Consider the following 15949-nt stretch of genomic DNA (forward strand, 5'->3'; position numbering starts at 1 on the left):
TCGGTAATGGCTGCATTACTAAATATGTAATGTCATTTATTTTAAATGTGGCTTGCCCATTCACTGTAGACAGGAGCAGCAACAAGTCTAGTTCAGTAACTGGGGAAAATAAAGACATTGAAGGTTGCTAATCAGACCCTAATAATAATCTTCAAAAACGGCCAAGCCTGTTGGAAAATACAGCGTTAGGTTCTCATATTTACATTGTCCCCGTTTTAAATGAAAGATCGTAACGATATTCCTTGCTAATAACATTCGATCTATGGGGAAGATAATAATTATCTTCAAAGCAGCAAGACACTGAAGATGCTGCAAATCTGAAACAAAAAACCCCGAAAAGATTGGCATCACCCGGGTCATGCGGTATCCAGAGGTCACACGTGAAATTTGCGGATACTGGGTCCTTTCTTCCTCACAACAGGAAGATCAGGCGAACGATATGAGATCTGGAGAATGGGGAAAACACGAGTCTCACCGCGCACAGTAGAAGAAGCGAATGGTCTGTGAAGTGTTCAGGTAGAGAACAGGAGGTTGTCAGAACTGACCAGGAGCCAAAAGAAATCATAATCAGAGAAATAAAGGCACATATACCCGTGAGGCAGAGAATGAGAATAGCTTAAAGGGTGACAGTGTGGTAGAATAAGAAGCATGAATATCTCTCAAACTGAAGCCGATTCCAAAGGGCTGGAGTGAAAAATGACCTTCATGTTGAAACAGCGCTTTCCAGCTAAGTACATGGAACAACAACTATAGAGTTACTGCCAAAATGCACATTTGATGTTCCTGACATGACGGTTGACTGTCACTGCAAGTTACCAACGCCTACTTCACTATTCAGGTTCGAAGTTTCTGTTCGAGGTTGTTGACGAGCATACACTGAACCTAACATCCAGCAACAGAAGCAAAACCCTTCAAATGATAACGAGAGAATGCTGACAGCGGCTGTCTCTCACATCAGTTCGGCAGAGGCACAGATATCTCAAAACTCTAGTCCAAGTAATGTTGAGAAAATATCGATAGTAATAGTGATTAACTATAGACTGTAAAAACGATCGATCGCTTCCAACTAATTTATTATCCTGCCCGTACAGTGGGGTTATATAATATAGGAAATGCAATGTCCTCAAATTATCATTTAACACCTAACTGGTTCAACCGATACACCTTTCCTCAGCGATTAAAATGTATGCACGCGCGTGGAGACAGACCTTTGGGAAGCCTAACATTAATATGAACCGACTGGTTAGGCATGCCGGAAAGATGGGGGTGACTTGTACCAGTATAATAGCACGGTCAGACTGTTAGGAGGTCCCGTCCCGTGTTTACCGGTGAGGGAAATTGTGGGTGTAGTAAATGCTATCAGTGCCACAAACATTTCTGATACAGACTCGCTGCGGAGCCCCCAACAAGGATCGGTGAGTTTAGGGGGTATCAGTATTCCGGACTGCCAGCGCAAAGGGTTTTGTCAGTCTGTGCGATTCGGGCCGAAACATTCCGCACATCCATCAATCTGCAAGCAGGATTGGTTTAAATGTCTCATTCCGAGACTGGGTTGATTGAGGGTTTCGTCAGCAGTCAGGTTAGCGCGAAAGTGGCTCACTGTGGTTCTGTTGAAGACCTGCACGCTCCTGAAGGCAGAGCGCAAGGACGGTCGGTTCTATTTGATGAATGCTATTGCTACGTGCTGAGGTTTTCTGATATCTTTAATGTAAAAAAAAAGAAACCAACACGTCTGCTTGATGTGAAGCGGAAAGTGAACGATTGGCGCTAGCTGTCGAATGCACCCACACTTTTACTTTATCAGTGCTGTAAATATGCGCAATGTTCAAATGTTTGAACGCAGGAAGCGTTTTGGAATGATCTCCTGTGTGAATCCTTGTGGCGAGCATCAGATAAGATTCCTGCTCAGACTGTTCATTACCATGCTGCACGGAAATTAAATTGATTACTTTTTGGGCTGGGGAGAGCGGCCATGATTCGTTACACCAGCTGATTACTGCAAGAAGATTATTTTATTGCTAATCGTCCCCAGTAAAAGCATGAAATCAAACAATCTCTCGATTGAGTTACATCTGTTTACTAGCACAGTACTAAGCCCTCTGGTGTTTAATTGTACCAAACCCACTACTAAAAGCGCTGTTTGCTGCGAGTTCACTATACATACAATTCCTTCCAGACACCCCTTAGGCGCCAGATCGCTGTTAACTGCATGTTCAAGGCCCACTGGTCGCTTTGCAAATATGTACATCTACAGAGTTTAAAGGACAAGTGCATGGTATCTGCATTTTACGAGTCACAATATTGCTACAAATGAATGTTCTAACGTTGCAGGAGGAAAAATTATGCTCACGTTTATGAGCTTCGAGCAAATAAAGTGAACTTCTTGCCTTCTGTTCCAAGCATTATTCTTTGCAGGTTATGAAAAGTTACTCCCCAATTACTGTAGTACAGGCGGAGTTAGGATGTTGGGAGATGTACCTTTGCAGGCTGTACAATTCACCATCATAAGAAGGCGCGTGTCTTTCGATGACTTGTGACGGGAGCTGTGGTCGATCCAAGGTCCCAGTTTGGGCAATTCACTGGCTTTATCATTTTCTTTGAAGATTAGTCGTTCGCATCTTCACGTAGAATTTCAAAACACTCAGGGAGAAAGTGGGATACTTTAATGAGGACCGACAAGGAATGGCACTTGGGAACCGTGCCTGTCTGTGCCCTGCAATTCTGCAACTAACTGAACAAGTGGCCAACTATTGGCCAGGTTCACCGTCAGGGCAAACATCCTGTGTTAGCCAGCCACTGTGCTACCGCCGCAAACTGATTTAGAAGTTGTATAGGCTTATGTCAAACGCATGAAATAATTACACGACAATTTAAATCCGTGTGTAATGCCTTGTACTTCGCAACAACTTCTATATTGTTCATAAAAGGGAAAGCAGCCTGGCCCCACCCCCACCTAAAGGAACTTCAATTTAGTGAAGAAAAGTCAATATCAACAGGTAAATAGCATTAAACCAGAATAGACTCGGGCAGTGGCCGTGGACAGGGAAACAGGTCGATGACCGTTCGTCAGAACTGGATGCTGAAAATCTGCAGCATGTTCTGTTTTTATTTCATTTTTCAGCATCCGCGGCCTGTTGCTTTTGTATTAGGAGGTAAGTGACAATGTTGGGAGATTACCACTTCACTGCAGTATCATTTTTAAAAATGGCATTGGGAACACATATATATATATATGTGTATAAATAACATAACTGCGGTTTCCAATGTAACAAGTATACAAGCTGTTCTGTACAATTAAACATTGAGGTGTGATAACTGCATAATGCGCCTCCACCACTAGAGAGAGTCATGTTTTCCACAGGACGTCGCTGTCTTTAGCGTCCGTAACTTACAGACACGCCTTTAGTTATTGTACATCCAAAAAAATAAGTGAAAAAGGAGTCGGCGTCCGCAGATCCCATTTCACAGAGACTAAGGCAACGGTACACACGTCCCGTAATATTTGGGTTTAAGAGTGCTAGCCTACTCAGAAATATAAATACATGAAGCGGTGTACTGAACTTACTTCTGGCAAAGCGCGAGAGAACAGAGCGGATTCGAAGCACATTAATCTATTTTGCTTGTATCTTGTTTCCAGGTCTGACGACGCTCTTGAGCAATTCAACGGGAAATCTGAATGAAATTTTCTGAAATCAGTAGTGAAGACAATTAGTTCGGCACCATGGATTTCGTTATGAAGCAAGCGTTGGGTGGTGAGTAAAGCCAGGCATTACTATTTGAACAAGTCTGTGAATGCCGTAACCGAGCGCGGAGGAATAAATGAGGAAACGATCTGTCCTGATTTTACACTGACAGTCTCTGCTCCCAGCTTTCGCTGTGTCGATGATCTCCCGGTCCGGTCTCATTCTTAACGTAACTCGAGAATTCATTGAAAAAAAAAACAGACAGGGTATGTCTGGAAGTGAGGTTCTCGGAGAGATCTGTCGTTTACTCAAGGTCACGCCGTCTGCTCAAAATCGGTGAAAAGGTTAAATGATGCTAGAAGATCAAGCAGCTGGGATGCTGAGGGATTAGTGCCGTTAATAAGCTTGTGGCCCCGAGGGGCACTGTGACTGGCGTAGAGATAATGATGTTCAGAAACCCGGCATGTTCTCTTAAAGGAACAGTGTACTTTATCATGTTACATTTCAAAATTTCAGATAGCTCCAGCAACCAAAGTCTTTGCCGGGGTGTTCCTGAAGTTTAAATTCGCCCTGCAGACACTTGCAAAATCAACAGAACAAACAGGGATTGTTCTATAACTCCCAGCTGATTCTTTGGTGACTGGCAGAATAAAATACTAGTTTGTGGCTATCTGCTGCAAAAGGCAACAGTAGTGTGTGAAACAAACTCTCCCGATCGCCAAAAAAAAAAATCTGATTTTAAATGACTTTTATTTGCAGAATGTGCGCGTATTTTGAGGTAAATTTGCCCGATTGAGCAGAATCCAAGACACTTCCTTGAGAATAAGACGCAGATCGAATCACTTGCCTTTCGCGGGAGTCGGTATATATACATACATGTACGGTACATGACAGCAGGTCCAACCAATAAAGGGGGATTGCCGATGTTTTGTTGCTGGTGAAATGTTATTTAAGGTGCGAAATATCCGGACAGATGGCACATTCAAAAGGCTCAAAAATCATTTGTTCAACAGGCAGCTGCACAGTTTACTGCTTTCTACTGGGGACTCGGGGCACAAAGTTCGGTATTAATCCAAGGTCAGGGAGCTCCTCTGGCTCCTCTGTATAGTGCACATATGTTGATTTGGTTCTAATTATTTTGAATGTTTATTTTCAGCTTCAGTTACAACGTTTCAATCTTGTGCCATTTTTTTTTTGCTGCTTCTCTCCCACACAGGGAAGAAACGAAAGTCAGTTTATTAACAGGTGCTTTGACGTTACACCAGTATAGGGTCTCATCCACCGTGGGCTGAAGCCTGCGCTACGCACCGTGACTTACATTTAGTGCGGAACAAGCATATGTGTTCTCAGAAAGCATAGAAAATCCAACAAAAAAAACCCCCCAAGAAAACAAGTAGGAACTATCTCCGGAAATACATTTCTTAATTTGGGAGAGCGAGTACAATTTTATCAAATAGTCAACTGCCCGATTGATGTGGTAGCAACCTTTCCCAGAAATGATGAGGGAATATTACAAATTTCCACTTCGCTACTGGGCACGATATTTACACTTGCATGGACATATTATCTAAGGCAAACAGTACAAATCAAAGCTAATTATTTAATTCAATTTTGAGATATGCCACTCTCTTCCATGCAGTATGTTTTACTCAGACGCATTTTAACTTTCCTAATTTTGAAATCAACTGATCCTTTCAGGGCCCCAATGAACGCAAGAATCATTGACACTGTAGCCATAAAAGAATATTTTGGAATATTATATTTGTAGAGGTTTCATTGAATTTATGTATGATTTTATATATACATACATATATATACACACACGTTTATTCCAATAAATGTTTTGAAAGTCAACTTGAAAACAAGGTAAAGAGGTTATATTCTCAAACTAGGGTTTCTAGAGAAACAATTATATTTGTTATCAGTTATCAGTTACTTCTGATTGCTCCATTCATGCCACTGGGAATATACAAGACAGTCAGATCCCACATAATACAGAACTAAAACATAATAAAGGATAATATGATCATATGCAATGGCATTACATTAAAGAGAAGATTGGGAGAAGATATGACTGCTATTTTTCGGATTTGAAAGAGACAAGATAATGTGGAACATTGCAAGCTATTTCACCTTGTCCTGAACAGTAAAGCCTTAGGATATGGTACGTGCTTGAAGGGCAGTAAGTTCAAAGTGAACCTGCTAAAAGCAATATTTCAATGAGAGAATAGTCAATTTGTGCAAAAAGCTCTCTAGGGTGATGGTGGAATCAGTTAGTATTGATTCATTCAAATGTAAATGAAATAGATACTTTCAGAAAATAACATTTTAGGATACAGTATATGAGTAATTGAGATATGGCCTGGTGAGTGTAGCAGGCTAAGAAGGCTGACGAATGATCCTAAAGTTATCCACCACTAGGGTTTTCCTTGCGTCATACCTGGATCTTTATGTAGGTTTTCAATGACTCAGCTTAGCTAAAATATAACATCTGACACCTTACAGATTTGGAATACATAAATAAAATGTGCCCTTTTACAAACCTTCCACTCCTCAGTAGTAGAGAATGTCTGCAGTGATATAATTGGGCACCATAAAGTTTGTTATGGTGAGAGTTAGAATTTATAGAGGATGGCTAATAGTGTAGGAGATGTTAGAAATTCAGCAATTACTAACATCTCCATTAGGTTCTGTGATACAATAGAAATCAGAAAAGGGATGAATTCTCCATGAGAAGATCTTCAGAACAGAAGAATTAATCTCAGAGTTCATAATTATCACATTTAAATGTATTCCATAATATTTACAGTACAGAAATAGGCCATTCAGGCCCAGTAGCTCCATGCTGGTATTTATGCTCCACATGACTCTCTGCTACATTTCTTCATCTAATCCTATCATCATGCTTTTATGCCTTTTTACCTCATGTGTGAATCTAGCTTTCTTTAACATACATCTATGCTGTTCACTCAACTATCCCCATGACAGGCAGCAAGTTCCACATTTTTACCGCTGTCTATGTAAAGAATATTCTCCTGAATTTCCTATTGAATTCATTAGTGGCTCTTATATTTATGGCTGTTAGTCCTAGTACTTTCTGCAAATGGAAACATCATTTCTACATCTGCTCCATCAAACTCTTTCATATTCTTAAAGACCTCCATCAATTCAATCTTCAATCTTGTCTTTAGATAATTGTTTCCCAGCCTGTCCACTCTTTACTATAGGTATAACCTCTCAATTCTGGTACCATTATTATAAATTGTTTCAGTACCTTCACCAGTCCACATCTTTTTTATAATATAGAGACCAGAATAGTTCACTGTACTCCCAAGTAGTTTAAACAAGGTTCTATACAAGTTTAACATAACTTTTCTGCTTTTCAATTCTCTGCCCCTAGAAATAGACACCGGTTCTTTTGCATTTTTAATGGCCTTATTAGGCTGTACTGTGTCTTCTAGTAATTTATGTATCTGTGCCCCTAGATCCCTCTGTTCATCTATCCCCAATTAGACTCTTATTTGCCAAAAAGTATGAGGCTTCCTAATTCTCCATGTCATACCTGACACTTATCCATATTGAAGTTCATGTGACTTTTTTATATATATGTTAGTAAAGGAGCGACTGTTTTGAAATGTACAATACATCGAATCTCCAGCTTGATATATCAAGACTGATCACTTGACATTCAGGAGGCAAGAAAGTCATTTTTACTGAATCACCTGCTAACTTTCTCTCCCTCCTTTTATGAAAGCAAAAACCATGTACTTTCTTCCTGCAATGAGCTGCTCAATGTAAAAGCATAGGGCAAATAGCAGGCATAAACCTATCCCCATCACATTGATGCACCAATGCAATCTTCTCTCCAGTTTTTAAAAATTGTTTATCGGTCTTAATTAGCTGATGCCTTTTGCCATGTTCTGTATCTCTGTTTCACTATCTTTGACAGTTACCTTCTCTTCTTGCCAGCTACTTATACCTGGCATTACTACACAAGAAACAAGTAGCGCTCTCAGTGATTTTCCATTCCCTGCCCATGGGAAAGCATCTGTCCTCTGCTTAGCACTTCCCCAAGGCAGGGCTGTACAAACCAGAAACACAACCAAGAGAGGAATACGGACACAACACATCCTACCACTCCACTGTACATTATTTAATTTTTCTGTGTTGATGTTGCTAGCAATACCAGAATTTATTGTCCATCCCTAATTGCACTCGAGAAGGTGGTGGTGAGCACTGAACCACTGCAGTCTGTGTGGTGAGGGTATTTCCTCAATGCTTTTGGTAAGGGAGTTCTAGGATTTTGACCCAGCAACGATGAAGGAATGGCAATATTGTTCCAAACCAAGATGGTGCATGTCTTGGAAGAGAAGTTGCAAGTGCAGGTGTTCCCATGTGCTTGCCGCCCTTGGCCTTCTAGACAGTAGAAGTCACTGATTTGGAAGATGCTGTTTAAGGAGCTTGTAGATGGAATACACTGCAGCTACTGTGCACTGGTGGAAGAGGGAATGAATAATAAAGATTGTGGATGGGGTTCTAACCAAGTAGATTGCTTGTCCTGGATGTTGTCAAGCTTCTTGAGTGTTGTTGGAGTTGTACTCATCCAGATAAATGTGAAGTATTCCATCACACTCCTGACTTGTGCCTTGTAGATGGCGGACAGGCTTTGGGGAATCAGGAGGTGAATCAGACACTACTGAATTCCAAACCTCTGATCTGCTCATCTAGCCATAGCATTATTGTGGCTGGTCCAGCTGACTTTCTGGTTTATGGTGTCCTCAGGATGTTGATAGCAATGGGATGTGGCAATAGCAATACTGTTGTATTTCAATGGGAAGTGGTTAGGCTGTCTCTAATTGGAGATAGTGTTATGACCGGGATGGGAGGAGTGCACGTATCACCCAGCTCCACTACTCAGCAGGCTGTACCATTAATTTAAAAGTTTAATTTTCTCACCAAAATAGCCAATCACCTATTTTCCGCAGTAGCTTTTTGTTTTTACACCTATTTTCCCTGCTGGTACCCAGAATGAAAGAGTCTTCAACTAGGCTTCTTTCAATAAACTCAGAACGATTGTTTATTATCAAACAGTACTTCTTTTTAACAAGTTGCAAGCACTGATTAATACACAACTGTAATTAGGAAGTAAAACTATTTATCTCTTCCCAAAGAATTCCCCTAGCACACACATACACACACACACACAGACAAACAAAGGACAAACAAATAGAGTCTCTCTGCAGAGGTGTTTTTTAGAGGATGGGTGTTATAAAATAAAGGATACATTTCACAGGATCTCGACGTTGTCAACTTGGAGTTCCCTCATGTGAAGACTGACCACTGGTTCTGGTGGATATCTGGAACTTCTCAACAACTGGTCTCAGATTTGCAGCCCAAATGCAGACCACTTATCCTCGGATGAGGGTTCTCTGGCTACAGGTTGATAGCTGCACACAATTGCAGGCAAGATCGAAAGAGAGAGAGCCAGTTGGCGTAGCCTTCCTTCCTCAGCTTGTTCCCCAACCAGACTGCCTTCAAAACCAGCAGGTTCACAAATTAAGCTTTTTTCTCTCTTCCATATGATTTCCAGCAAGTTACCAACCTTTGCCTTTTCAGTTTTTTCCCATCAAGTAAAATGATTGCTGCTCAAAACAATCAGATCTTCCTCAAGTACCATAAAGGTCAGGTGATTTCTTGGAAGAGGCTTGCCTGTTGACAGTTTCAAGGTGAACTTACAATATTTTTTAAAAAAAAGCCCAGGTTAGCATCCAAATGTACAAATAACGCCCTGTCCTTCCATCTTGTAAAATAGAAATTCAGTCTTGAGAGATATGATTCTAACCATAGTCATTACCTGGTACTTTTGTGGTGTGAATGTTGCTTGGCATCTATCAGCTCAAGTTGGAACATTGTCCAAGTTTTGCTGTGTGTAGGTACAGATTGATACATTATATGAGGAGTTGAGAATGAATCTGAACACTGCAATTATCCCATTTGTTATTTAATTGTCTACCACCATTCATGACTGGATATGGCAGGACTGCAGAGCTTTGATCTTATTTGTTGGTTTTGGGATCACTTCTCTCTGTCTATAGCATACATGTAATCCCATGTTGTAGCTTCACCAGCCTAGCCCCTCATTTTATGTTTACCTGGTATTGTTCCTGGCATACTCTCCTGCATTTCTCCCCTTGCTTGACGGCAGTGGTAGAATGACTGATCTGTCAGGCCATGAGGTTACAGATAGCTTTGGTACCTAATCCTGCTTCTGACCCAGTGCCTCAAAGATGCCTAGTTTTGAACTGCTAGATCTGTTTCGAATTTATCACATTTAGCACCGTGGTCGTGCCACAAAATATGATGCAGGGTGTTATCATGTATAATGGTGGGACTTCATCTCCGCAAGAACTGTGCAGTATTCGCTGCTACCAATGTTGTCTTGAACAGATGCATCTGCAACAGGTAGATTGGTGAGGACATATTCACGTAGGCTTTTCTTTCATGTTGGCTCTCTCACAACTGCCTCAGGTCCAGGCTTCCAGATGTGTCCTTCAGGACTCTGTAAATAATGAACTGCTTACACAAGCTGGTACAAAATGTCTAACTAAATACTGGTTATGGGCTGTAAGTAGGTGTGCCACTGCATGTCAGCAGTCTTCTAAGTTTTTATGAAAAAACTGAAAAGAAAGGAGAGCCCAGGAGAGGCTATTAAAGTCTCCAGAACACAAAATAGGACAGAGTGTTTGGATAGGGCTAGGAATCTAGCTTCAAGCACATCAGATAAAGGGACGACAATGAGAACGGGGACGGGAAATACAGGACTGAAGGTGTTATATTGAATGCACGCAGTATACAAAATAAGGCAAATGAGCTTGTGGCGCAGATTGAAATTGGCAGGTATGATGTGGTGGGCATTACGGAGACATGGCTGCAAGGGGATCAGGACTGGGAGCTAAATATCCAAGGATATATATCCTATCAAAAAGATAGGCAGGTTGGCAGAGGGGTTGGGGTTGCTTTGTTAGTAAGAAATGAAATTAAGTCAATAGCAAGAAATGATGTAGGGTCAGATGATGTAGATGTGTGGGTAGAGTTGAGGAACCGCAAAGGTAAAAGGTTTTTTTTACCCATAATGGGAGTTATGTACAGGCCTCCGAACAGTAGTCAGGATGTGGGGCGATAGAAAAGGTGTGTAAGAAAGGCAAGGTTACAGTGATCATGGGGGATTTCAATATGCAGGTAGACTGGGAAAATCAGGTTGGTAGTGGATCCCAAGAAAAGGAATTTGTGGAATGTCTACAAAATGGCTTTTTGGAGCAGCTTGTGGTGGAGCCCACTAGGGAACAGGCAATTCTAGATTTAGTAATGTATAATGAGGCAGATTTGTTAAGGGAGCTTAAGGTGAAGGAATCCTTAGGAGGAAGTGACCATTATATGATAGAATTTACCCTGCAATTTGAGGGGGAAAAGCTGGAATCAGATGTAACGGTATTACAGTTGAATAAAGGCAACTACAGAGGCATGAGGGAGGAGCTGGCCAGAATTGACTGGGAGATGAGCCTAGCAGGAAAGATAGTGGAACAGCAATGGCAGCAGTTTCTGGGAGTAATTTGGGAGACACAGCAAAAATTCATCCCTAGGAAGAAGAAGCATACTAAGGGAGAACGAGGCAACCGTGGCTGACAAGGGAAGTCAGGGACAGCATAAAAGCTAAAGAGAAAGCGTACAATGCGGCGAAGAGCAGTGGGAAACCAGGGGATTGGGAAGCCTACAAAGACCAACAGAGGACAACTAAAAAAAGAGGGAGAAGATTAAATATGAGGGTAAACTAGCCAGTAATATAAAAGAAGATTGCAAGAGTTTTTTTTAGATATATAAAGGGTAAGAGAGAGGCAAAAGTAGACATTGGGCTGCTGGAAAATGACGCTGGAGAAGTAGTAGTGGGGAACAAAGAAATGGCGGAGGAACTGAATAGGTACTTTGCGTCAGTCTTCACAGTGGAAGACACGAGTGACATCCCCAAAGTTCAAGAGAGTCGGGGGGCAGAGGTGAGTATGGTGGCCATTACCAAGGAGAAGGTGCTAGGAAAACTGAAAGGTCTGAAGGTGGATAAATCACCTGGACCAGATGGACTCCACCCCAGAGTTCTGAAGGAGATAGCTGAAGAGATGGTGGAGGCGTTAGTGGTGATCTTTCAGGAATCACTGGAGTCAGGGAGGGTCCCAGAGGACTGGAAAATGGCTAATGTAAGCCCCCTGTTTAAGAAGGGAGTGAGGCAAAAGACGGGAAGTTACAGGCCAATTAGCCTGACCTCGATCGTTGGTAAGATTTTAGAGTCCATTATTAAGGATGAGATTTCAGAATACTTGGAAGTCCATGGTAAAATCGGGCAAAGTCAGCATGGTTTCATCAATGGGAGGTCATGCCTGACAAATCTGTTAAAATCCTTTGAGGAGGTAACGAGTAGGTTGGACAAAGGAGAGCCAATGGATGTTATCTACTTGGACTTCCAGAAGGCCTTTGACAAGGTGCCGCACAGCAGGCTGCTCAGTAAGATAAGAACCCATGGTGTTAGAGGCAAGGTACTAGCATGGATAGAAGATTGGCTGTCTGGCAAGAGGCAGAGAGTGGGGATAAGGGGATCCTTCTCAGGATGGTGGCCGGTGACTAGTGGAGTTCCGCAGGGGTCAGTGTTGGGACCACAACTTTTCACTTTATACATTAATGATCTAGATGAAGGAACTGAGGGCATCCTGGCTAAGTTTGCAGATGATACAAAGATAGGTGGAGGGACAGGTAGTATTGAGGAGGCGGGGAGGCTGCAGAAGGATTTGGACAGGTTAGGAGAATGGGCAAAGAAGTGGCAGATGGAATACAACGTGGGGAAATGTGAGGTCATGCACTTTGGTAGAAAGAATAGAGGCATAGACCATTTTCTAAATGGGGAGAGAATTCAGAAATCTGGAGTGCAAAGGGACTTGGGAGTCCTAGTCCAGAATTCACTTAAGGTTAGCTTACAGGTTGAGTCGGTAGTTAGGAAGGCAAATGCAATGTTGGCATTTATTTCAAGAGGACTAGACTATAGAAGCAGGGATGTGCTGCTGAGGCTTTATAAGGCTCTGGTCAGACCACATTTAGAATATTGTGAGCAATTTTGGGCCCCGTATCTCAGGAAGGATGTTCTGGCCCTGGAGAGGGTCCACGATCACGAGAATGATCCCAGGAATTAAAGGCTTAACATATGAGGAACGTTTGAGGACTCTGGGTCTCTACTCAATGGAGTTTAGAAGGATGAGGGGGGATCTGATTGAAACTTACAGAATACTGAAAGGCCTGGATAGAGTGGACGTGGGGAAGATGTTTCCATTAGTAGGAGAGACTAGGACCCAAGGGCACAGCCTCAGAGTAAAGGGAAGACCTTTTAGAACAGAGATGAGGAGAAACTTCTTTAGCCAGAGAGTGGTGAATCTATGGAATTCATTGCCAGTGAAGGCTGTGTAGACCAGGTCATTGAGTGTATTTAAGACGGAGATAGATAGGTTCTTGATTGGTAAGGGGATCAAAGGTTACGGGGAGAAGGCGGGAGAATGGGGTTGAGAAACTTATCAGCCATGATTGAATGGTGGAGCAGACTCGATGGGCCGATTGGCCTAATTTTTGCTCCTATGTCTTATGGTCTAAGATGGAGCCACTACTAAGTAATGCACAATGAAATGTAATCCTAACGTTTTAATAAAAAGTCCTATATTTTCAGCAAAATTGCTTCAATCAATTACATTTATTTGTGACTAAATAACTTGATTACTTTAATACAAGAATGCACTCTATACCACTACTCAGTGAGTAATTCTATTGGGTGAATAGAATTTGAAACCTACGGCAATTCTGAATATTATATGTGCAGACATTTGTTCACTGTATAATCCTAGTTGCAAATTGTCATTCACTCAGTATAATTAAGCTGAGATTGTGCATAATAGTATAGTTAGGCACTATCCTCATTGGGGAAACAGTGAGGTAAACAGGGTGTCTTGACCAGACTGACATATCTGAGCTGTTATCATCAGATGTGGTGTCAGAGGCGTCAGACTCAGTGATCTAGTACCTGAAACGTATGGGCCTGCAATACTCCAGTGCATTCTTAATGAATGATCAGTCATCCTGGTTCACTAATGGAATGTGGAGAGGCAGACCTGTCACAGGGCACTAGGGTTTTTTTTCCACACAGTTTTAGTAAATGCTGTAAGCCAATGCCTCAATGCATATGGTGATCCCAGCTGGGCAAGCAGTGGGCAGCATACCAATGCTCTCTAGTGCATGGTTGCATGATTTTAACTGGTTGAATCCCTGCAAAACCCTTGCCCAATCTGCATCTAAGCTCTCTTTACTTGAACAGCTGGGATATGTCAATGTGGGGAGGGATTTGCACTCCATATTGTTCAAACAGAAGTCCTACTGTCGAGTGTAGCTTTTCAAGTAGCTTGGTTTAGACAGTTAAACATGGAGGCAGGTTTGCACGCATATCAGATACCTGGCTGATCAAGGAAATATGCTAAGATTAGACCAAGCGGACTTCTGCATAATGTTTTTCCTGAAATCTATTATTTCTATCGCTGAATAAGCTACAGCAATTTAGCACACTGAAGTCTATTCTACAATACTGTGTATCAGGGGAGAATGAAAGAAACACAGAATTGTGTGGCCAGATTATGATCCTATTTCTTACTGGGCTGCAATTCTGCATTTTGTATTTTGGGGTGTCTGTGCCTCATTAGCTTCATTAAGGTTTTAGACATGACATGTGTGAGATATACCCTGTTCTGCTCTTTTTCTCTTTCAGTGCCATTTGGTATGGAAACAAAGTGCATAAACAATAGAGCTCTTAGGGACACAGACTTTGCATAGTTTTTATTTTAAAGAGTGACAGTATGTTTAAATAAAGTGATTTAAAAAAAAATTAACTTAATTTCTTTGCTAATTTAAAAAAAATTTGAGGACAGCATTTTTACTATTTTAAGTAATGTTTTTAAACTGCCACAAATGGTTGAGTCGGTTCTAAATGAAAGCAGGCATATCAATGACATCAGCAAGCACAAAACCATATCTGCACATCTTAACACATCTACATGCCAATTACTAAGGGTAATTGCCACAGCTTTTTCTAAGTCAGCAGGGAGCTAGCAGCAGAGCTTTACCACCTGCAGCACATTACAACATAGAGACACCACAGCCATGGCTGGCAAGGTTACTATTGCCCCAGCTGTTAGTCCTGTGCCTTGTTCCTGGTTCACATTGCAATATCAGCTAAGGTAATGTTCAGAAACAGAACACTGGTGCTTACATTGCATTGGCTTAATGTGTGAAGCACTTGGAAGATGCAAATGTGGAAAGGCTTTCAACTGCAAGTTGCAGCCTGAGCATGTGCCCTGACTAAGTATAAGTTTGTATGAGATGCAGTGAAAGAGCTGTAAGGTTGTGTGATCGAGGGCTTTGGAAACATGTGACTTATAGACTTGAACCTATTTCATATACCTATATGGTAGTGTTAAATAGACTCACTTTTCTAAAGTAGCACAAATTGTCCCTTTAGGACAATTTGCAAATACAGAGAATTGCCACAATATGACCACTTAGTTCTTAGGTTGTTCCTTCCACTTTTATTAGTAAAGGTGGTATACATCTATGGAAAGCCAAAATCTCTTTTTTATGAAAATTGTGATTCTTTTAATTCTCTTGGCTAATTCTATGATCTCCTGCTTCTGCACTGTTCAAAGAAAGGGCAACAATATTGTGGATCTAGGGTAGGATTTTCCACAAGATTGTCCTTGTTTTCTTGGGGTGCAGTTCACTCAAAATCAGCCAAATAAAGGCTGAAGATTGTGGAATTGTAAGCACAAATTACATCTAGTGCAACTTGAGTTTCCTCAATCTTTAGCAATAGTTTAAAAAGCGTTGCACTAGAAGATACTCCCAACATCCACCCACCCCTGCAAACCTGCAACAAATCAGGGAAATCAGGAAATTTCTGCTAAGTTGCTCCCTCCAGGAAATTTGCTATACTGGCAATCCTCCTGAAAGGTTTGACATCAAAACTCAGGAAGGCATTAGGTTGATAGCTACCCACTAAACATTCAAGATAAAAGTTAGGGTTTGTCCATTCAAGTGTAAGTGTATTTTTAATGGTGTGATGAGTCTTAATTACTGTCAGATAACCTCATTGGGGGGCAGGGAAGCAGACAGTTAGCTCAGTTGGCTAGACAGCTAAC

The 15949-nt window shown here is 41.5% G+C and overlaps 1 protein-coding gene across 3 annotated transcripts in view; it reads left to right on the forward strand.

Moving 5' to 3' along the window:
* Positions 1 to 15949, forward strand: part of cplx2b (complexin 2b) — a 322298-nt gene that overhangs the window by 122740 nt on the left and 183609 nt on the right. For 2 of the 3 annotated variants that reach the window (XM_078550740.1, XM_078550739.1), the window contains exon 2: positions 3638 to 3752. In XM_078550740.1, the coding sequence (XP_078406866.1) occupies positions 3722 to 3752 (31 nt within the window). In that variant the 5' untranslated portion in view covers positions 3638 to 3721. Of the gene's footprint in view, positions 1 to 3356; positions 3483 to 3637; positions 3753 to 15949 lie in introns of those variants that run through there. The other variant, XM_078550738.1, reaches the window with a different exon arrangement.

This window comes from Cetorhinus maximus, chromosome 10 (genome assembly GCF_964194155.1).
Source record: "Cetorhinus maximus chromosome 10, sCetMax3.hap1.1, whole genome shotgun sequence".
Lineage (NCBI taxonomy): Eukaryota > Metazoa > Chordata > Chondrichthyes > Lamniformes > Cetorhinidae > Cetorhinus > Cetorhinus maximus.